A 23,503-nucleotide genomic window follows, 5' to 3' on the forward strand; every position below is an offset into this window, starting at 1 on the left:
TTAAGCATTTAATTGACTTAATTTAGTCTTATTTTCACTTTATTAACTTCATTTCTAGTTTTTCTGGTCCTGTCTCAACCAGGGTAAAATCTCAAAGCAGGGACATAGTTCTCTTTGTACAATAAAACTACTGCTCTCAATTTCGATCTGCTAAAAACACAGTATTAATGCTTTTCTGTAGGCTGTTCCCTGCCCCCTCTACACATAGTGACCAAGGAACCCAGAAGAAACACAGCTGAACAGAAAGAACCACGCAAAGAGCAAGCACTGGCATTGTGTACCTGGTGGCCAGTTAACACTGCTAGAGCCATTAGGCGATTTGGCACGGGGCCAGCCATCCCCAATAGATCCAGGAGGACTGGCTGGTGAATTACTGCTGTTCATAAAGTCATATGGAACAAATGGAGACTCTTCCAGCCTAAAACCACTTGAAATAGCACCTAATTAAAAAGAAAGAGTTGTCAAGTATTTTTCATAGCCATTTTAATATACATAAATAGATATAAAAACATGCCTTTGTAAAGCATTCATGAAATACAGCAGCATACTGTCCTCTTATGATGTCAAGTTATATAGGAAGTCATACAGGAGTATATAATCTAAAATGAAATGTCTCTTAATAATTCAGGAGAAAACTGTAAGAATAATCTCCCATGAAATAATTTCATTAAAATAGTGTACTTATTAAATTTAAATTAAAATATTAATTCAAGACGGTAAGAGCATTCTGTGAGACCCCAACTGGATAACAGGGGTAGTGAACACATTTGCGATGGGAGGGCTCTTGGAAGAAACATCTACAAAATCTGAAGTATCTTTAGCTACTACAAAGCTCTAAACTCTACACATATTACTGCAAGGCGGGGGGGGGGGGGGGGGGGGGGATAAAATGAAAAAGATCACTGGAGGCAGAGCAAGGAACAAAAGCACTGTACAGAACCTATTTGATTCTGTGCAAATCCTGTACGGACAAGTTTAAAAGTTATTAGACAGCAAAGCCAAAGATTACTACAGTTCTGAGGGAATAAATGATTTTTACTAGTGATTCAATGCAATATGGAGTTCAAATAATCAAATTCCTAATACTATTCAGAAAACATTACCTACAGCTAAAGTAACACCAACACTTCTGAATTCTGTTCATCTGTAACAATCAGATGAAGTTCAGAACTGCAGTATCAGGGTATCTCCACTAGATGCTTAAGGCAGCAAGTAATTTCATAGTAGTAAAACAGCTGACAAATCTAAAAATATCCAAACAATCTGAAGACTGAACCGTAGTAGGAGACTGGAGACATTTTATAACTATCTTTAGACATGGCACCTTTGTGCTATACAGTTAAATTTTAACTGGATGAGATTTCAAGCAACTAAAACAGTTGAAATGTCATATGAATCCTGATTACTGGAATGAAGTATGAAGCAACCAAGTGCACCTCCTCTAAAACTAAGTACAGCAATGGTACTAGTCTACCCCTTCTAAGCTCTCTCCATTTTTAGAATGCAAACGTACACATTCATAACCAAAACCCATAACTAAGAACGTCAGACATGACCAGAACACGTGTACTCAGAGTTAAATCCCCATAAATCACCTTAAGGCCAGCAGGATGGTGGGAAAGAAAGCTAGAAAATCTAAAGCTTTTGGTTTAAAAATATATGAAGCATTCCAGTCCAGATTAAGGTAAAGCTAGTAGCAATAGTCACACTTAAAGAAAAGTCTTGTTAAAAAGGAATTCTGTACAACATTTCTACTAAACCTCATCACAAGATCACTTCTGTAAGTAAAAACATTCAAGAAAGCTATGGGCTGCTGTACAAGACAGGCAGCAAGTTTGACACAGGCAACGCAATACAAATTCTGACAGCTACAAGCAACACAGTAGTTACAACTACAGACCTATATACAGCAAACCTGCGTTTTATACCCAGAACATGAAAACCTGATGTGTAATGTCAAATGCTACTTAATGACATGTTCAACATACCATGTTTGCTGGAGTTTTGATCTAAAGATGTGTTCACAGAAATGCTGTCTACTGTAGTCCATTTCCTCAGTCGAGATTGTGGCTCTTTAATACTGCTCATATCCATGTTTACATTCAAGTTTGAGTTCATTCCTGAAAATATATATAAGCTTATGAAATACAGACTAAATGTTTCTCTTCTGCTAATTACCACTATTGTCCTAATAAACATTTAAGAGCATATTACTATGGTCATTTCATGCTTCCAAGTCTCTGTTTTTTGAGAAACATTCTAGCATATAATACAGTGAACTTACTACAGACAGAAGCTAAGCTAAGCAATGCAAAGCACTCTGAAGTTCTCGGCTGGTGTCTTCATGCAAAAATGTCAGTGGAAGAAGCCATTGAGGAAGTAAAACTAAAACGTAAACATCTAAAAAAAGTGGCGTTTCTAACACCAGCACAACTGATCTCATCTGTACAGAGTAGTAGTACTGCACTTTGAAGAGCTACGCTCAGTTATAAAAGACATTTTTCTCAGCAGGAATGTTTGTCTGTACTCATCCCTATTCAGCAGAAGTTATATACTGGTACCTGCAGTTACAACCTCATTCCCGTTTTTATTTGGGCTGTTCAGCAGGACACCTCGCCAGCTTCTGAACCACCCTGGAAGTGCACAAGTAATACTGCTCCCCTCCTCTATTTATCCTGTTCACGCTGTATTAAAACCTCAGTAAGAGAAAACAAACAAGACTTGTCTTCCCCTGTTCTAAGATGTTGTCTGTATTCCGAAATGTTTATCTGCCAGAGAATCAACACAATGCCAACCCAAATCAATCAAAATACCTGTGAGAACCAGCTGCTCTGGGCTTGAAAAATATGCCCACGCTTTTGAATTTGGCATGCCTGCTCTCTTTCCAGGTCTGTAAGAATCCTTAATTCACAACCATACTTGGTTACATTTCCAGCCCTTCAGATCTATTTACTTCATTTCTGAAAATAAACCACTACAACAATTTAACTTGGGCCTAGAGACACAAAGTGAACTTCTCAAATCTCTACTAGAAACAACTTCATTCAGCACTGGAAACTAGTGCTTAATTTTGTTTCTAAGTTGATATTCACTGCCTTATAGAAGCTGGTTTGTTTGGTTGTTTTTTTCATTTGTTTTTCTTAAAGGCATGAGCAGATGTCGATGCCAGAAAAGCAGCCCCTTGAAAAGCCTCAGAGAAAGTGCCTTGGAACAGGACAGCCGAGTTTTAAGAAATACAACAACTATCAATAGCTGAAACAGAAAAAAGGAAAAAGTCAATCCAGTTTCTGACACCTCTCCCTCTGGCATTTTGCTGTTGTCAGAGCAATAACCTGTGCACAACAATAAACTTTCTTCTAACTCTGAAGAAGCTTGCAGAAGACAGACCTCTAAAAGAAGGGTTAGAAAGATCACAAGTGGGCAAATAGGCACATCTGGCTGATAAAGTTAATGCCAGCCGCCCCCCGGCAGGCACAGATGTATGTCCATAGCTCCATATTTGAAACCTGTGGACTGAGGGATGAACATCAGTCCCTGAACATAATCTTTAATTTAAACAGTCTTCCCAGATGTAATTTTTCATATCCAATTGTGGAAGATTTTATATTGTTCAGCTAACCTCGCTATTTGGCAGAAAAAGGTATTTTTAATATTAGAAATACTTAATTCTATAAATGAATCAGGATGTGACTGCAGCACTGGTCAATTAGAGAGGACACACCCCACTCACCCCCAATCTCTGCTTTTGATGAACAAATATCTAGTGAATCTTGACAAATTCAGTTCCCCAGAATGTTAACAGGACCTCCCTGCTTTCATTGCTAGGTCTCCTGATGCTAATATCAGAACATGGAGAAAATAACATACCTGCAAGATTTTCCAGAAGACGACTTGGTAAGTTCAGCTCCGCCTCACATGACTATGCTACTATACTTTGTGCACTTGGAGGATGCTACCAATATGCCAATATGCCTCTTGACTCAGTTTTTCACTAAAGGGTGAAGAAATTCCAGCAATCTACTATTTCTACCCTTAAGTTTTTATTTGTGGACTGAGTGTGGCTCCACTTGCTTACATCACGATACAGTACTACTCCAATGGGATCCCAAAGAATTCTTGCATATACTGCAGCAGATTCCTGAGGGATCTCAAAGCAATCTTACATACACTGCAGGTTCCTGAAATGTGGCAATGATTAAGGGGAGAAAGCAACTACTTAATCGTCTACAACAATTCAACTCAAGAAATGAAACAGAAAAGAACCTAATGTAGGCAGGATGCAATTACTCAGCATGAAGTTTGGTGAGAAAGTTAAATATTCCTTTCATTAGACCTAACATAGTGTCTCTAATAGCTAAACAAACTTCATTTTTATGCCTTGCTCTTTGAATGAAAGCAGTAGTTAGATCTTAATGCCAATCATCAGCAGCAGCTATTAAGCAGCAGCCTGGACTTAAGACTGGCCACAAGCAAAATTCCAGTGTGCCACATGCAGTGCAACAGCATGGCCTGCACCGACCCACTGGCTCCATAACACTCCACCTATAAGCACAAGGATGTCAGCAGCAGTCTCTATTAAACAAATTTTTCTACAAAAGGCAATGAGAATGCAGAGGAAATCAGCCCAACAGAAATGACCAGGTTAGAATAACATAGAAGAAAAGCAAACTGAAGAGGAGGAAAAAAATAGGGAAAAGGAACAAGAGGTAAATCGTATACAGTCGTAGTAAGTATAAGATAGCATTAAAAAGGGACCTAAAGTAAGGAGAAAATATACAAGCCTGGAATTTCTGAAGTAGAAATTGGACAGAAGCCTGGAAACGTAGGGAGAAAGAAACAGGAGATGTTTGTATTTATAAATGTTCAGACATTTTGCCTGAAATGAGACAACCATTCTTTAAAAATGCAGAGCTAAAAGCTTTCTTTCCTGGACAAAATCACTAAAAGGGAAATAAACATTTTGTTCCACCAATACAATTCCAGATTCATTGAAAATGTTTCTAAAATCCAAAGAAATGAGACCACATCAATGGATTCTTTGTATGGATTCTACTTCTAAAAGTCTTTTAGCTCCAGGAATCATAACTGCAAAAGGACTTTGCATCATCCTTGGGACACAGAGGATAAAAAAGAAATAAAAGGAGACAGACATTCTTTAAGAATGTAAAGTATTTTGCACTGAAATACAGACAGTCACTTCTGGGAATGAGTTCACTTGTGAAAAAAGTTCTTTGGTGAACAAAGATAAGTGGATAAGCCCCACAAAGAATTACTACTTCCATTAAAATTGTAACTGCTAACAGGATTACAATCACTATTGTTTTCAGAGGAGGCAGGCAATGTGAAAAGAAATGCTTATGTGACACACAGCCTTAATTGACTGTATGAAATTAGCATGGAGAAACCCACCTATAGGGAAGCTGCTGAATGCATTTATTGGTGATGGCCCTTTTTGTAGCTCAGGAGTAGCATGGGGTATGACATTCTCAAGGAAAGATTTCATGGTGGGTTGATGGAGTGACTGCTGTTGAGAGGGTGGTGTTTGCTGCTTCATTAACAGGTTTGGATCAAGCTGACGGGACTGTTGCATCATCTGTTGCTGCATACTAAGAGATCGACCCTTGAAAAAACAGAGCAGTTACAATATAAATAGGCAAAAGCTCTTCCACATTTAAAGATAGATAATGAAACGCATCTTTGTGCTCCGTGCATCTTAGCACAGCAAAACCCCAGCATTAAGCTAAGTCACTCCTTTAAAGCTTGTGAAAATCCCATTCACTCTTGCACACTTTAATACAATTTATAACAAGAAATGCAGCTCAGGACGAAAAGCAGTTTATAAAGATAGTTTGAAAAGTTAATAATAAACGTATGTATTTACCTGCTGCTCCTGCTGTTGACGACCACCAGAAGGCATGCTTCTTTGATTCTGCGCTTTTTGCTGCTGAGCCAACAACCGCTAGGAGACAGTGTTTTGTGGTGGTTTTTTTAAGAACAGTTTATAGCTGACGTAAGTCTCTACTTAGACTTTCAAACAGAACACAGAGCGACTAGCTTTGTTAGCTTACCTGTAACTGGGAGATCTGAGAAAGCTGGTTTAACTGGGACAGTTGATTCAACATGGCTACCTGTTGTGGGCCAAAAAGTGGGCTCAGGCCACCGTTGTTTGGTGCATACTTCAGTAATGATACTGGAACCTGCAAAATGGACCAGTATGAAGAGTGACTGACAGTAACGTGCAATTAATTATACTAGATGCAGAATATTATAATCCCTGGCCAACAGTTGTCTAGTTTCTGAAACACTCATCAAGCCAAATATGTTTTCAAATATTTACAGAATAAATATCAGCAACACCAACAGACAAAGAACAATTTTCTGAAGTAGCATTTTGGTAGTTTATACCCAGAATATTTTATGTACTCAGTTACCTGAGGGGATAGTAATGGAGGAGGCACTTGAGCACGTGGATTAGGCTGAGATGAATTAAGAGGTTGTGCTGGAGGCTGCTGCATGCTCCTGGGCTGTGCTGCTATATTACCAACACCAAACATACTGGGATTGCCATTCTGGAGAAAGGATGGACAGTTAGTGACAATAAACCTCTTTTGCTGCTTCTCCCACCCCTATACATTTTAATTAGAAGTTAAACACATATCAACCACATAGGTAGCTAGGGTGTTATATCAAAAGGTATTAAATGTTGTCAAGTAACATGCCAAGGATATGCACACAGCCTTACCTGTCTAACAGAATTCAAGTTTTGCATACCCAGCCCTGCTAGGGAGCCAAGGGCTTGGTTAGGTAGTGCATTATTTGAAGGGGGAAGCTTCATGTTTTGATTGGACATAAACTGCATGTTTTGGGACTCGTCTGCTACAATGCCATCCTGATTGGACAGACAAACCGATGCGCAACAACCAGCCAGCAAGCAAGCAGAAGGGAGAAACCATTGCCAGGAACAGAAGGGAAGAGTCACATGACAGTCCAGCACCAGCAGGAAATAGGCAGAAAACAAAAGAGATCAGGTTAGTCATTTGCACTGCAAATGGGCTACAGAAAGTGCTTAGTATTATTTATCAGTAAGTTAAAAAGAACAAAACATATCTCACGGATTAACAAGAAAGCCCTAATTTTCCTCTCCACTAAACGCAGAAAGCTAAGGAGCACACATGTAACTCCTTAGAATACAGAGTCAAAGAAGTTTAGAAGTGTCCACCAGTAAGACACCTACTAACCTTATCAAAGTAAGGACCGCGATCCATGGAAGACTCTTTGGAAATTTGAGGACGAGAACCAGGGCCTTTTCCAACCACACGATTGTAATCTCCAACATTGAGGCCATGCTTATCCATCTCCATCCGCTTATCTTGCAATAACCCTATGAAAAGGTGAGAGATGTGACTACAACACTGAAGGATTATTCAGTTTTCCAGATACACTAGAAACCAGTTTATGCTTATGAAGAGCTGAACTAACACTGGTCCCAAGCTAGATACTAATAAAAGAAAACATCAGTTTAGCTTTAAACTCTCTGGGCTTTACTGAAAAGGGAAGGGGAACACCATGAAGCAATGGTTACAGACAGCTTAACACTTGGAATCACCAAAGCGTCAACAGATTTTGCTAGACTTCACAAAAATATTATTCTCAGTTTCCTCTTAAAAACAAGGAAGTATAATTGTTTAAACTTGAGTTTCCAGTTGTGAATGCCACTGTTTGGTTTTTTTTAGTAGCCATAAAGCACTGTCTTGGCTTTGAAGTAGTATCTTTATCACATCCCCTACACATTTGTGTAATATTTCAGAGGCCCTTTATTTTGATTCAGTTAAGAAAAAAACCTATTTAGCTAAAAAAACCAACCAAACAAAAAACCTCACAAATTTAAAGTATTTGTGTTTATTATAAGCAAACTTTAAGTTATCTTTTATCATTAATTCCACTAGGCAAGTTAGAAGATCAAAATACAAGCAGTAATAAAGAAGTCCATTTAGTACTTCACTGCATGCAGTGTAAGAGAATTACTTTCCAAGCAGAAGTTTTAAATTCAAATTAAAAAAAATTGCAATAATTTAAAAATTAGGCTTGCCATTAATACTAAAATCTAAAATTCAAAGAACAATTTCTTTACAAAATAGAGCCCAAAAGTGAAAATACCCAATTCTAAACTGGAATAAAATCAGTGCAACTACAATAAAAACTACAATGCTACAATTACTTTTAATTAAATATTCTATTGTTATAATATATTGTTCTTAATGTATTAAAACATTATACTATTTTTGATTTGCTAGAGAAATCATAACAGTCAATGGATTCAAATAAAAATAAAACTGCTCACAAGTCATTTTACACTCAGGTTTAAAAGTTTCCAGAATAACTGTTCAGTATTAATTTAGTTCTTAGAACTAAAAATGTGTTTCCAAGAATGAACCACAATGAGCAAGTGTGGTATTCGGAACATTTCTGTTTATATTTCGTGAAGGTATCCAGAAGGCAAGCTAGATACTTATATTACAAGAAACAAACCCACCACACCCTGAAAACATTCTTTCATGTCACCTTAATATATATAAGCTTAGCTTGATTTATGGATAATATTACTATAGCAACCAGGCAATTCAGGTGTGTAGCATTATTCACATGCACAAATTTTTTTCTCTACTCCTTTTCTTTAGGGAAACATGTATTTAACTATATATAGCTATAACTATGCATATTATATATACATTTTTAAAAAGTAATTTACAGAAGGAGATAAACTAAAAGAGAGACTGGAAAGGAAAGCAATAAACCCCAGCTGGGTTCTCCTATTCTTACCTCCAGACATGTCCATCTTATTGCTCTGTATGGTTTCTTCTGGTGATTCTCTCTGAAGTAATAAAATGAATCATAATTATTGAATAATAATATTTTTAAAAGCTAAAACAAAGAGATTCCTATATACTATTTCAATTCAAACCTGCAAGAAAAAAAAAAAAAAAAAATCGAGACAAATCAGATGCTACTTTAAAGCATATTCTCCCTTTAGTCGTTACCCAACTGAAAACAGGTATCATCACCAAAATATGTACGTAACATTAAGTAAAACATCAGACTACTGGATGAATACCTGGATAGAGTTTACAAAAACACTTTTCATCAATAAATAGGTCTTTTTGTAATGAGGATGCAAAGAATGGGGATGGGTGACAGAGGGGAGACAAACAAAAGTAAAAAGAAAAACACGATGAAAGTGAACACTAGGCAATAATGCATTTTAAACTTTGTGCATTATAACTAGCATTGTAGGAAGGCAGTAAAGCCAGGTAAATACTTACTGAAAAACTGAGATTTGTGAATTGCTTAATGAATGGATTGATCCATGTTTCATCTTGCTTATTTCCACCTTTCATTATTCCCTTAAAAATAGAAAGGAATTCCTGTGATACTCAGAAGATGTTTACCACCTACTGCTTAAATTGCATCATAAAATGTTATGAATGAAGATTAAAGCTTCATGGTACTCCACTCAGTGCAGCAATCTGTTCTGACTTAGCTTTTAGAAATGACAGCAGCACAAAAACCTTGACTCAACTTCCTCATTACCTTTGTGGGCATTTTTTTCATATAAGGTGGCCAATTTAAAGATGGGTTAGCTTCTTGTGAAGAACTGCTGTTCCACATTCCAATCTCTACATCCTCCTCTTCCTCCCAGCTGGTCTGACGACTGCCTGTCAATGGCATATCATCTCCACACCAACTATCTTGCATAGATTTAGGCCCTGGTTGTGAAAAAAATCGAGCACATTAACATTTCAGTAGCAACTGACCGTCCTTAACACAGAAGTTAGCTTGATGTTTACTGCAAGATAAAAAAAGCCTCCAAAAACGTAATGCTGCTATAGAGGTATTTCACTGTCCTCAAATACCTTTATTAAAAAATGATGCAGAAAGCACTCACCAGGTTTATTTGAAGCCTGTTGACCAAGAGAAGCATTTCCCCAGCCAGAGGTGCCTGCTGCATCGCTGATGGGTTCTCCCCAGCTAGTACCAGTATCCATGGGTTTACCCCACGCTGAAGTTCCATTATCTACAGTAGTGGCTGGAGTAGAAGGCTCTCCCCAACCTTTTTAAAGCAGTATGAGTTATTGGCATGTTTTTAAACAGGATTTTAAAAGCTATCTAAAGAGACTGAAGTGTTTTGCCTTTTCTAGATCCATAATGTACAATAAAAACCATATTAGTACACATTTACATTTTGTATGAAGGTTATTATTACAACTGTAAGCTGTTCCATAAAAAAAAATTACAAAAATACCAATTTCATATGTAAAGAATTACATTTTGATAGTAGAAATTTCTAAGATACTAAGTTCCTAAGAGCTGCTCATTGTATTTATGCTGCTACTCTTTGCACTCAAAAAAGAGACAGAGCACAAAATATTTCATAAACACCACGCAAACTCATCTGCAAGTATCATTATTCACCGCTCCCAAAACTACAAGATCAGAGAGTCTGATCTTGAGTTCATATAAAACCACCACCCTTCATTCTGTCTTGTAGCAGCTCAATGCTTTTTTTGGGCGGGGCCTCTTTGGCAACATTAAGTTTTAACTGTTTAGAATCAAATGAAGAAAAATACTTTCATTCCTCAGATACCACTTTAAATATTTTCTCTGTGTTTCCACACCCCAGAATTCAAGTAGAGCTGTCTAGTCTTTATTACTCAAGCTATTTAAAACTAGAACAGATCTTCCAATCTATATAAAAATATCAAATGTCTGTGAGCATTGCTGTTACTTCTTTTTATTTAATGAATAAAAATGGTACTTCACTGGCACCTTCCCCTTTCAACTTTGAAACTAAAATACTGTTATATGAAGAAAGAACAAAAAGTATTGTTTTACAATTAACAGAAAACACAAATTTGCATAAAACCAAGTCTTACCAGAACCCGAACTGCTCTCCTTGCTAGACATGGCACTTGAAGACAGTAGCTGCTGATGTACCTGTGCTTGCTGGTCGGAACTGCTGCTACTGTTTGGGACATTTTTATTCCACATATTCACATTTTTGTAGTTGTATTTGCTTGGATCACCCCAAGCAGAAGTTCCATCATCAATTTCCATTTTACGGCGTATTGATTCAGGGGATGGCTCCTCCCAGCCAGTGGGTTCTTCCTCCTTTGCTGGTGCCGGCATTGGTCCACCCAGCCAGCCTGACCCTGGGGGTTTGTTTGTGGCAGATGGTGCTCCCCAAGAGCCAACATCTTGTTTGTTCCATTCTGGAGAGTTGATTGGCTTTGATGAATCCCCCCAAACTTGAGGCTGATTGGATTTAGGAGGGTCTCCCCAGCCCTGGTTCTGATTAGACTTTGCAGGCTCATCCCATCCTGAAGAATTATTTGGGTTTGTATTATTACCTCCCCAAGTAACAGAATTTGATTTACCTGGCTCATTCCAACCAGACACTGATCTGTCACTGTCGCTACCTCCTGAACTGGATTTCTTAGCCTCACCCCAATGGTTACTTCTTGAATTTTCACCCCAGCTATCACCAGCAGAAACTGCCCAACCCTGGCTGGCCTTTTGTCCATCTACCCATCCCTGTTTGATCTTCTGTGCATCATTCCAAGATGACTTTTCCTCTTTGCCACTTCCCCATGATTGATTGCTCTTGACCATTACTGTAGCAGCAGAATCTTCTTCCCACCCCCCTTGGCTGTTTGACCCTTTGGAGTCTCCCCACCTTGTAGCAGACTTTGGATCTCCCCACCCTGATACAGATGAGGTATCATTATTATTAGGGCTCGGTCTATCCACACATCCCCCTGAGCTGGAAGTCTGTGTCACAGAGCCTCCCCAGGCCTCTGTCCCATTGTCAGTTTTTCTTTCACCCCTTGGTGATGTTTCAGTATCCCAGGCAGTGTTCTGTTTGATTGGAGTCTGTCCCCAACCAGAGTTGGAAAGGACACGCGGATCTAAGTCAGTTCTGTTCACTATACTTTGGAGTAATGCATGCTGGTCAACTTTCCTTCTCTCTCGATTCTGTCCTTCTGTAGTTACTCTATCTTCATGGCATCCAGTGCTCTCCGAACTACCTTCGCTGTCCCCCGTACCTGTTTTGGCCCATGCGCTGTTCTGCTCAGTTATCTGAGAAGCAGCAGAACTCTGGCTGTTAAGGTCATCCTCCTCAGTAGATTTCCATCCATTTGTAAACTTCCTGCTGTTTCCATTCACACTTTCATTGGAATGCTGATTACTAGGCAGTTTACTCCACTCCCCATTTGAAATGTTAGTGCCAGTGTTTTGTGCAGGATTGCCCCATCCTCTTCTACTCCCGCCAGCACTTGCACCATTTCCACTTCCCCATGGCATATTCTGGGAGTTGACTGTCCCTGCCTCCCATACCCCTCCGCCTTTATTCCCATTGATTTGAAAGTTAGTGCTGCCAGGCCCGCTAATGCCTGGCTGCATTAGAGTTGCATTCACAGTGTCACCATTAGCTTGGCTGTTTGGGCCTGAACATTTGTCTCCAGAGTAATTAGAACCATAGGCACCCCATGTAGTACCATAAGATCCACCACTTTTCGCCTCACCATTGCTCAGATGAGAAATGGAAGTGCCATTTGTAACTGGAGAGGCCTGAATCTGAGAATGATTCATTGTGCTCACACGCCAGGCCCCATGCCCTGTATTATTAGGCAGTTCGTTAATCTGCACTGAACCAGCAGAGTTTGGTAAACTAGAGGTCATAAAGTTAGTAGTGTTATTTGGTCCATTCATTTCAGTGTTAAGGTTTTGAGGTTGCCCACTGAATGAAACCTTCCTTGTACCATTTACTTCAGAATCACAATTTTCCTGAAGGCTTCCCCAGGAACCATGGGCTGAACCACCCACTTTAGAGTTAATACTCTGACTATTAGATATCTGACCTATGGTACTGCACTGAATATTTGTGCCAGGATTACCACTCCCTACAGACCCTTTCAGGGCATGTCCATTGTTCTCCAATACAGGCCAGGCACCATGGTTGCCATTTGAATTCAAAGTGCTTGGATTTAACCCTCCATTTGATGAAGAGTTTATGGTGCCCCAAGCATTCATTCTATTGTTGCTACTTTCAGATTTGCTGTCAGGAGCATCCACAGAAACTTGACATGTGCTTATTATGGTTCCATGGGATAAACCCCACGGCCCATTAATACTTCCATTGCCCACATTATTGCTGTTGCTACCAACCACAAACTTATTTTGAGAACCATGTCCAATGCCATTTCGAATGCCATCATTTTCACCACCTGTGCTCCCTGAAGCCATTATAACGAGGTTTCTCTCTGACCCAGAGCTAGAGGCAGAGTCAGTGTCCATACATTCTGATGTCAACTCTGGGTCACTGCCAGTGATTGATGGCCATGCTTCTTTGTCAGAGCCGTCTACAATAACTTTATCCCAGTTTGTGCTGGAGTCACTATTTGAAGAGACTGGTCCCCAGTGAGAATTTTCATAATGAGATCCTAGACCACTGTGGTTCAGATCTAAAGGGAAGAAGGAAAGTCCAACAGCATTATTATAAATTTAGTATTATTACTTCATTAAGCAGAAGAGTAAAAAAAAAAGTATAAAGACACTAAGCCAAGAATTATTTTGCTTATTTTAACACTATGGTCACTGAAGATGACAGAGAAAGCTTCCAAGTACAGCGGCTCAGAACACTGCCACACGCATAACCTAGAACACGTCTCACCAGCATGCAAAGTTGCACTCTCACAAAAAGCACGAAGAGGCACTCATAAAGGTATAGTTCATTTTTTCCAGAGAAATAGTTTTTTTTAAAAAATACTTTGTATCACCACATACAAACTACTTTCTAAAAACATATATTTATTAAAAACTAAAATACCATATAAAAATCAAAGACATTCTGAAAGGCAGAAATCTAAACAGGATATTAAAATGACCTAGTAGTACCAATTGCTGTGTGACAATAGCCAGACAAACACGCATCTTCCCACCCCCATTAAAAGACATTACGTAAGAATTCTTAAGTACAAGTTATTTAAGATATTTTCTTTTATACAACAACAATCTGACACAGAAACCACAAGACCAATGTAAACTTCTGCTGGTGCAGAAGTACAGATTAAGTGCAGTAGCTGAACTGATACTTCTAATTTGCATTTACACAAAAATTTCTGCTTCTTTTTCAGTAAGTAAGCTGATCACGTCAGAGAATCAAGAAGACATACATCCTAATTCACTTACAAACTTTTCGTGGTCAAATACATGCACCATGGAATATTTGCTACAAAGTAAGTGCTATCAATTTTCATCTGGTATGTCTAAAGCTTTACTGCAGAGACCTCCCCCCCAGCCATTACATCAAAACACAGTCAGACAGGTGCACCAGATGAAACTATGAAAGTGTGAAGCATGTGAAAAGTAGTAATGAAGCTGGCAACAGAACAGAAGTACAAAACCTCAGTGAAGTTTTTTTACTTAGTATTTATTTGCCTGCACTGAAAGAATAACCATGCTAGTGTACACTCAATGGTTGTATATGTAGCAAATTACACTTCTCTGCCCATTAAAACATTCAGTTTTTTAAAAAAAGAAACTGTCAACTTTTCTTTATAATGTTCTTTTTTTTGCCTTTACTTAGAATATTCAAAATGTATGTACCTAAAGAGGAAAAAAAGTTTTACAGCTCCTGCTCATTCTTAATGGATTTTTACAGCACGTGCCTTATATGACTAGAAAAAATGCAGTCGCTTTGCCTGAATACCTTCATGAAATTGTACTTGTTCATATAAACACACAGAGCTAATAGTAACAAAATGCTACAATTATCAATCCTTAATTTTCTCAAAAGCTATTTAAAGAATATTTAGGGACTAGCTACTTTAAAAATGTAACACTAATTTATAAGTCTCTTGTGTTTCCAAGAAATACATGTTAATTGTGAAGTCTGAAAGGAAGCTGCCAGTCTCACCAGCTTCTCCCTTCTGCTACAGGGAGTGCCAAACCTGCACCAGCAACAAAACCCCACCAAACCCTGATGCCCACCAACCCAACCCCTAGCTACTGCTCAGTGACAAGTAACTGAGTTGCATCTACTCTATTAAAAACGTTAGTCAAAATTGCCACCTACTTAGAGGTTAAAACGTATACAAGGTATGACTTTTGGCAATAGCTCAGTTCTCAAATGCAGGGATCATTCAGCGGGAGCCTGCTCTTAGGGCTCCAACCCAACCGCAAAAAGGGTTGATGTGGTTTATTATGTGTAAGCATGACTGACCAATCTGAAGAGAAGCACAGCTGATGTAGATTTAAAAAGAGACCTTGTTTCAGTGCTTCTATCTCTCAAAAGGAATTTGAGAACACCATGACAGGCAGAAAATCCCACACTTTTACATCAGGGTAATTTTAAATACTACATTATTTGAATTTATGATCTTGATGATCTATAAGGAAACAGAAAGGAACAAATCAAAAAAAGCTTACATTTAAGTTACTATGGACAGTTTATCAAGTATTACACTGATGTGCAACAAGTTTTGGTCTATTTCTAATTAATTTTTAATCAATATCAACATTATTCATCCTACAGTGAAAAAGAATCTAGTCAAAGACTCTGCCTCCAAGAGTCGGTAGCTTGGAGCAGCACATAGCAGGGATCACCTACTGCTTCTCTAGCAACCAGGATGGTGGAAGCTTGAAACGGTCCGAGCAATCAGTTAAGCTTCACACGGTAGCTACAACATGAAAAACAAGGATGCTGGCATAGCAATTTGGAACCAGGAGTAGTGGAAAAAGACCTGTGGCAGGTAGAAATAGTGCTGCAATAATTAGAAGTGCCTGGCAGCTCCACAGTCTTGAAGAAGAGAAACACACAGCATCCTTGGGAGAACTGGAAGACATTTGTTCAGCTGAACATGACCCAGAACCTGCCTATTAATGTGTTACTAGAAAAAACACTGTAGTATCTGAGCAATTGTCCAACAAAACCCAAGATTTCAAATCTCACATTGGTATTTTATAAAAAAGACATTTAACCTACTAAAAGACTAATCAAAGAGTTGTCTGCACTCTCACGAATGAGAGAATCAACAGCATCAAAAGCTGCCCTAACAAAACAAAATCTTGATTACATAAACATCATCCCAATAACATGATCAATTTTAAAAACAACACGAAAGTATACAGATGGCAAACAGCCTGAGTTCAGTGTGGAGAAAGAGATACAGGTTATGACTACAAGCCAGAATGAAATGGTAAACAAACCCTAAGTTGCACAAGAATAGAATACATAAAAAGAAAGCTTGTATTTATTAAAATTCTATTATACTAATTTAGATGTGATGCACAGTTTGTAACGAGCCAATACACAAACAGCATATAATGATTTCCAGTCATCCAGAATTTTATCCTATTACATACAAAACTACCTTGACTAACAGTCTTTTTCCTGGACATAAACGTGTGTTAGTGATTTCTAGTATGAGCTACTGTTCTGAAATATTCCTATCTGAAACCCCACAACCCATGAACTTCTGAGATTAAGCATACAAATACTGAATAAGCAAGGTATTATCTCTGATTTCTTGTATCTGGCAGATATCACAAAACCACCCTCAAAATTGAAAAACTACAGTTTACAACATACTACACTTGGTGCACAGCAAAATGAGCCAGTAACAGCCTATTCTTGGTTTTCTCCCCAAAACTATTTAGAAGTTGCAACTGAACTTCTGCTGCTTAAATCCTGGACAAAAAAAAAAAAAAAAAAAAAAAAATTTACACAAACCTGTGTTTCTTAAAATTCAGTAATCTGCTAAGATTTTTTTCAATAATTTGTAATTTAATAATTTAATGCTTTCTAGCTATGAGTTATCCCCACAGGAAATGCTTGCAGGAAAGGTATTTTCTGAAGTAGCTTGCTTGTTTTAAAGTACCATCACATGGTCTAAAATAAACAGTAGGACTGAGAAGTGTAAATTAAGAAATACCTGAATCTTGCTCCCTCTCTCTCCTTTTCCAGTTCCAGTACATACTGGTACCCACAGACTGTCAATACTATACCTTGCCAATTATTGTACCGTTGGTCCTTATGAAAAAATACATTTTAGTAAACAAGCTTTTCAGCTTTTAGTAAACAAGCTAAAAAGCACCGTTATTATGAAATGACAGAACCAAAAAAAACTTGTTTGTTAGCATCACGTATCTTTTTCTCTGTGGTAGAGAAAAAAGTCTTGAAGTCTGTCTGTGTCTTCTTAAAGTACTCCAACTCAAGAATTGGTAGATGTAGCTGTTTGCCTCCACAATAGTTTCCTAACTGTAAATGCAGGACAGGAAAGCTGCCAGGACAAGGATACAGTGTCCCTCTGTGCCTAACCCAGCACAACTGGCGGCTCTCCTAAAAGGGACCGTCCTGCACGCTCTGTCTCTCCCCCAGCCAGCGCTCTGGCCCCAACTTGTGCTGGACCCAGCAGCCCTGCAGCACTGCAGACTCGCTAAGCGGCCAAATTCAACACAAGGGAAGAGAGGGGAGGGAAGAGGAGAGGAGGTTTAACATCACCCCTTTGAGAGCATTCTTCGAGGTAAACAGAAGAGATGCAACATGAAACGTTCTTCCAAGCCCGCAGCAGCCTGACGGGTACATGGCACAGCCAGGAACAGAGCCAGTACAAACCACCCGACAGCACTGTCTGCGTTACTCCAGAGCATTTCGTATGGCATGTCCCCAAGTCCTCACACAGCACATTTGCTCCAAAATATTACTTAAAAATGAACAGCAAGTGTTCTTTACAATCATACCCCGTAAAAAACATACATATCTGTGGAGGCCTCCACATACATACATGCCACCCCAGCATAAACTCAGCATTCAAAATAGAAAGTCCCCAAGACGTGATTTCCTCCAGCGCTGTGAAATGTCTCTGATATAAAACACAGGCTTGCACAGATTATTCAATTTAATACCACAAAGAGGCAATTTATCATGTAAGCACAAAGGTAAAAAAAGACACTTAGTATTTTAAAGCTAAGGTGTCACACTGTCAAAACATCTGTTTTGGTATGAATTCTGATGTTATTTTAGAAAACTAAAAATGTTTAACCAAACAGCATGTAATGCCATAGAGAAAGTATACTTAAGTCAGTCATTCATACAGCACATGCTATTGAAAAACATAAGCCAAAGAATGAAAAAATTAGACACCCCCCCAACCAAACCAGACAAAGTTGTGTGAAACATGTAACTACTACAAACACACATAGTGGAGGAGGAAAAAAAAAAAAAAAGTGAGATTTAAATAGCTAACCTGACTGGTTAGGGGAGTGGCTCACCAAGTCCCGAATGGGAGGCATGCCTACAAAAACAAAACAAAACAAAAAAACAAAAGAGCAAGAAAATTACAGAAGTGTTACTTAAGTAAACTAGCCCTTTGAGAACAGTCCCCAAACCACTCATTACTTTAAAACCATTTATTAGCACCCCTTTTTCAGGAAAGGTTTCTCTTAAGCACCATCTCTCAATCTTACTGACCATGCTAGCGACAAACAAGTTCTGAATTGCAAACACCAACAGTGCTGATTACAACACAGGGAAGAGATACACTGATGGCAAATCCAGCTTTCTACATGTAGCATTTATATTTAATTATTAGCAATTCTGCTGCTTTCACTAAGTATTTCCACTACTAGTTAGTTTTTATACATTTGGCACTTAATTAACCAATTTAACATGTCCTTAAGTTTGATTTATATAAAAAAAGAGGAAGAATTTATAGTCATCGAAACCAAAACCAGTTAATTTTTGACTGTACTAACTTAGATTTCAGAGGTCAGCCCTGAAACTTAAGCAAGTCAATAACACTTCTTTGAATGGCATGCTTTCTCCACCTGAAAATCATTAGTTTGCTACCTGATTTAGCAAACAAGTAACTACATACAGTCTAACTCTGATTTAACCTAAGTGTGTGCATAACAAACTTTCATTTACCACTCTTTCATAGTTTCTTCCTCCTAAGTGTCCTATAGGCAGCATATGAAATCAATGTTTCAAATTCACAAATTTTACTGTTGGAGACTATAAGTGTTACATTTAAGGTAATGTTTCCTAAATTAAGTCAACCTCCATCACTACTAACTGCATATCCCAACTGCTTACTTCTTCCCCAATTCATACAATAACTGAGAAAAAACCCTCAAGTTACAGGAAGAATCTTTTGTTTCCAAAGGCTCTGGCTGTAACATAACTTTGCAGCTCTGCTGCAAGATGCACAACAATAAAGCGAGACCTACTCGTGTCAATGGAGGAATCCACATAACTGGACTAAGGCCAAGAGCCTGATGGTACTCTCCTGTTTTGTTCGGTCCCACAGTTGTAAGCAATTACTGCTGGCAAATATTTTAGTTCACTATATAAATCATTTCATTGTGGAATAACCACCTGGCTATTCTGATGTGTTACATAGCATAGAGGCAAACAAACATGCCAAGGCAGCATTCGAGATCTTTCTTTCATATGAAGTTTACACATGGCAGAAAATTTCAGTAAAGCAAACAACTGAACTGGGTATGAAAATGTTCTGATAAAGAGCTACTTACGTAGACTTCTTAAAATAACCACCTTGGTACAAGACACTATTTCAGAAGTACTACATGGCATGAGCTTCACTTGTGTGTCTTTATTAAAAAGATATGCCAAATGTCCTAAAAACAGCAGAGAAACAACGAACCCAGAGCACTATCCCTTCTTAAGCTTTACTTCTAAACAAAGCAGGTTAATTTTCAAAAGAGAAGATGATTGTCCATGCAAAACACATGTAAAGAGATGTTTTTTTCTGACCATTGATATAATTAAAAAATTCTCCAATACTGAAGACTTAAAAACTTACTGCGGCCAGGGCAGCTAAAGACGACTTTAAATTTAGCAGTAGTTGTGTTCCCTGGCTTTTACAAAGGACCTACCAAACGGTTATAACCACAGCTGGAACTGGGGGGAGATCTTATCCCAGGGTCTGTCAGGGAATGACAGATAAAACAACTGGAACCATTACCTATTCCAGCAACTTTGACTTCAACACTTCAAGCTACAGTTTTTCTTTTAGCCCTAAAATAAAGACTGATTCCAATATCCATTAAATAATGCTTTAAAAAAAAAAAAAAGTCAAGAACTTAACAATCTTCAAAGATATTCCATTAAGGTATAAAATTTGTTAACCCAAATGGCCCGTACATGGATACTCTTTCAATAGGAAGGGATCTACAGATATGTCAAATTTAATGAGATTTTTAATTTCAGAGATAACAAGGAGAGTACCTAGAAGTTTCTGCTGAAGGCTAAAGAGGAGCTAGGGAGAGTGAGTGAGTAAGACTGAGACAGGCAAATGAAAGTAGTATTTACTTTCAGATACAAAGGTGTCAAAAGACATTAAGTCACTCTTGCGTGCTGCTGGACTATGGCCACCTCCACATTACCTCACAGGCAATTAATCAGAGAAGATTTTGCAACCATTACAAAAACCCAGCACTGAAAAATTATTTTCCTTTACATTATCATCCTACCTACACTTCTCAAAGAACATGACAAAACATCCAAACCAGACATCCAATTCCCGGTTATAGTAGAGGAAAGGGATCTTTCAAGCATACAGATACATGGCACCAAGAAGTGAGACCCTGGCTGCCCAACCCCACTCGTCGGTTCTGATGAGTTTACCTTGCACACATGGGAATGCCTCAAGCAGCGTAGCCCAGAGTTAAAGATCTGACAGGATGCTACAGACAACACAAACATTTTCTTAAAATGGGAAAGTGATTTGGCCAACCTTCCTCTTCCCTAAAGGCTCTCAGAACCTTCTCCTTACTAGCTGGATGTGCAGACATATTATTCAAGTAATTAACATATTATTCAAACTGCAGAACTACTCCCAGTAAAGCAGCTGTCTCAGATGCTCAGTATAGCATTGTGGCAGTACCACACAGGGACACATTGACATCTCCCAGCCTAAAGGCTGTCCAGCCACATCATCACAAAATCAAGCAAAATTAAGCAAAACTGGGAAGAATGCAATACACAAATGGGAACCCAACTAATTAAATATTGGGCTGGTGTTCACAAAAGAAGTAAAATGAACGACAGTACATTCAAAAAATCCTCTGGATACAATTAGGAGGTTTAATAGATTGTATAGAGGGTAGTACTTCTTACATTAGTTTACATGTGAATTTTTATTTAAATCACTACTTGCTACCATATAATTTGACTAGTAGAGGATATATGCTGGAGAAAAAGTTTCATCTTAGAAGCAAGCAAGTATATGAAAGTTACTTTAAACCTGACTATAGACAGGAACAAAGTTACACAGGTGAAGTAAAAAAAAAAATTAACTACTTAAAAATTACTTCTTGGAATGGTAAAGAGTTCTATCATTATGTTACAAAAATAATACTGGAAAGTAATACTGGAAACATTCCTCAAGGGGCACATGGATAGACTGCTTCCAATGCTTTGATTGTTTACTTTCATTTTAAATAGTACTTCTTCAAGATTCAGTAATCAGAACAGCTCAAAATTTAACTAAAACTTGAAATACCAAGGCTATTTTCCAGAAATCTTTTTTTGTAACTGAAGGGGCTAGGAGTCACATCCTTTGTGGTGTATAAAACGTTAACTTTGAGAAACACTGGGAATTCAGTAAAGTTTCAGAAGAAACTATCTTTGGGAACAAGTTACATCATCACTGCTGTGTGCACATCAGATAATAAATACAAGTATAAAAATAAGAAAGTATTTGCCCAAAATATTAAGCATTAGTATGCATTAAAACCAAACCTGTTCAAAAAAATCAAGATTCCCTACAAAGAAAGTTACTTTTTTTCCAGCCAAAAATAGACTGACCGTATTGTCCCAAAAAATTTGCTGAACTGCATGCTTATACATTCACTGAATGGCAAATTATGCACACGTAACAGGTAAGTTCACTCTTAAAAGGGTATTTGAAAAGAATGCATAACAAGCCAAAATAACAAAGGATAACTATACTTAAATAGTAATATTAACAAAGGTAAAGGTTGATCCATTTTGTAAGACAACCAAGCTTCAGGTAGATGAACAAAGAAAAACACTGACCTAACAACAAAAAGCAATTCTGATATTCTACACAAGTGGTGCCCTAGCTGTATCTCTAGATATGAAGGGAAAAAAAAAAAAAAAAAAGTCTTTGAAATGCTGTTCAGAATGCTCTGGGAACTGTCTGAAAGGCCCTTCCTTGTGAGATCTGTGTACCAAAACTCGATGCAAAAAAGATGCTTCTTAACATGGCCATGCTTGGACCAATTATTAGGATAAAGACTGGAAATTCAGAACATAGCAGTGGTCATACTGGCTTCAACATCTGTTCAAAAATAGACACGTCTATTGTACACCGCTGGCAACAATAAGCAACTAAGACGTCTTAAGTTTCAGCATGAAACATGCACAAAGATGGCTGAAACCATCCTGCAACGTTGAATATTAAGCTATGACATAGGAAAATACCTTATCATGCTACAGCTTACATTTAAGGTTTAAATAATATTAGCTCAAATATTTCACTGATAATTGAATTTAAACTATTTGATTTCAGTTAAAGGAAAACAAGGTACCTCCCCCTCACCTGGCTGTTTTTTGCTGCTGTTCGGCACTTCTCCGTTGGTCACTGGCTGTTTATTTGTGACAGTGCTGCCTCCTGACTGGCCGTTTAATACTTTAGGAGTAGATCCCAGGTTTGCAGCTATAACTGGTAACTGCTGACCTCGTTTCAGAAGCTGTTTCTGTTCCTGGTGTCGAAATCGCGGTGGTACTTCACGAGGAGGGTATCGAGGCAAGGTCTGCTGCTGCTGACTGTTGGCTGTGGCCCGCTTGGCATTATTATTAGTGCTGGTTACTGTGGAAGTGCCGTTAGAGGTGACAGGCTGAGGCTGGCTTACACTTGTCTTTGTTTGTTCTGGCACTACCCCCACCCCCAAAAAAAAGAAAGTTGGACAAAGTTATTCATAAGAACAGCAACTTAAAAAGTTGAAGACTAAGTCAATATTCTCAGATGTGTTTATGTATTATGTAATGGCAGCATTTTTATTTTTTATTTTTTTTTGTGATTCAAGTTGTAACTCATTCCCCACTAAAAGCTCTATTATCCCATAATCACACAGCTTTAATAGCACAGATCTGGAAGCAGAAATATGTCTTGCTATCGCTTCTAACAAAGTTATCTCCATTAAAGTATGCTACTACTAACAAGCTTTCTATAGCTTTTCCTGACAAATCAGCACTATGCCAGTTTATTTTGGCATTTAAACTTTATTTTAAAAAATACTTCAGTACTAAAAAAAACCACCACAACAAAAAAACTTACTCCAATGGGAAACTTAAGTATTACATATAGAAAAATGTTACAGTCTTGCCCCAAAACAACAAGAGGTGAACAGGACATACAGAACGCATTATTAAGACTTGCCTGCTTTATCAGTCCTA

General features: G+C 38.1%; 1 protein-coding gene across 8 annotated transcripts in view; it reads right to left on the reverse strand.

The window, feature by feature from the left end:
- The window catches only part of TNRC6A (trinucleotide repeat containing adaptor 6A), a 53,540-nt gene that overhangs the window by 4,553 nt on the left and 25,484 nt on the right, over nucleotides 1–23,503 (reverse strand). For 5 of the 8 annotated variants that reach the window (XM_075058656.1, XM_075058655.1, XM_075058659.1 and 2 more), the window contains 14 exons: nucleotides 22,647–22,982; nucleotides 18,306–18,353; nucleotides 10,932–13,520; nucleotides 9,944–10,108; nucleotides 9,589–9,764; nucleotides 9,321–9,401; nucleotides 8,821–8,872; nucleotides 7,239–7,381; nucleotides 6,432–6,569; nucleotides 6,069–6,197; nucleotides 5,882–5,959; nucleotides 5,410–5,620; nucleotides 1,989–2,120; nucleotides 282–440 (listed from right to left, as the gene is read on the reverse strand). In XM_075058656.1, coding sequence (XP_074914757.1) covers nucleotides 282–440; nucleotides 1,989–2,120; nucleotides 5,410–5,620; nucleotides 5,882–5,959; nucleotides 6,069–6,197; nucleotides 6,432–6,569; nucleotides 7,239–7,381; nucleotides 8,821–8,872; nucleotides 9,321–9,401; nucleotides 9,589–9,764; nucleotides 9,944–10,108; nucleotides 10,932–13,520; nucleotides 18,306–18,353; nucleotides 22,647–22,982 — 4,437 coding nt within the window. The remainder of the gene's footprint in view (nucleotides 1–281; nucleotides 441–1,988; nucleotides 2,121–5,409; nucleotides 5,621–5,881; nucleotides 5,960–6,068; nucleotides 6,198–6,431; nucleotides 6,570–7,238; nucleotides 7,382–8,820; nucleotides 8,873–9,320; nucleotides 9,402–9,588; nucleotides 9,765–9,943; nucleotides 10,109–10,931; nucleotides 13,521–18,305; nucleotides 18,354–22,646; nucleotides 22,983–23,503) is intronic. The other 3 variants (XM_075058664.1, XM_075058660.1, XM_075058657.1) reach the window with 2 other exon arrangements.

Source organism: Buteo buteo, chromosome 27 (assembly GCF_964188355.1).
Source record: "Buteo buteo chromosome 27, bButBut1.hap1.1, whole genome shotgun sequence".
In the NCBI taxonomy this organism is placed as follows: Eukaryota; Metazoa; Chordata; class Aves; order Accipitriformes; family Accipitridae; genus Buteo; species Buteo buteo.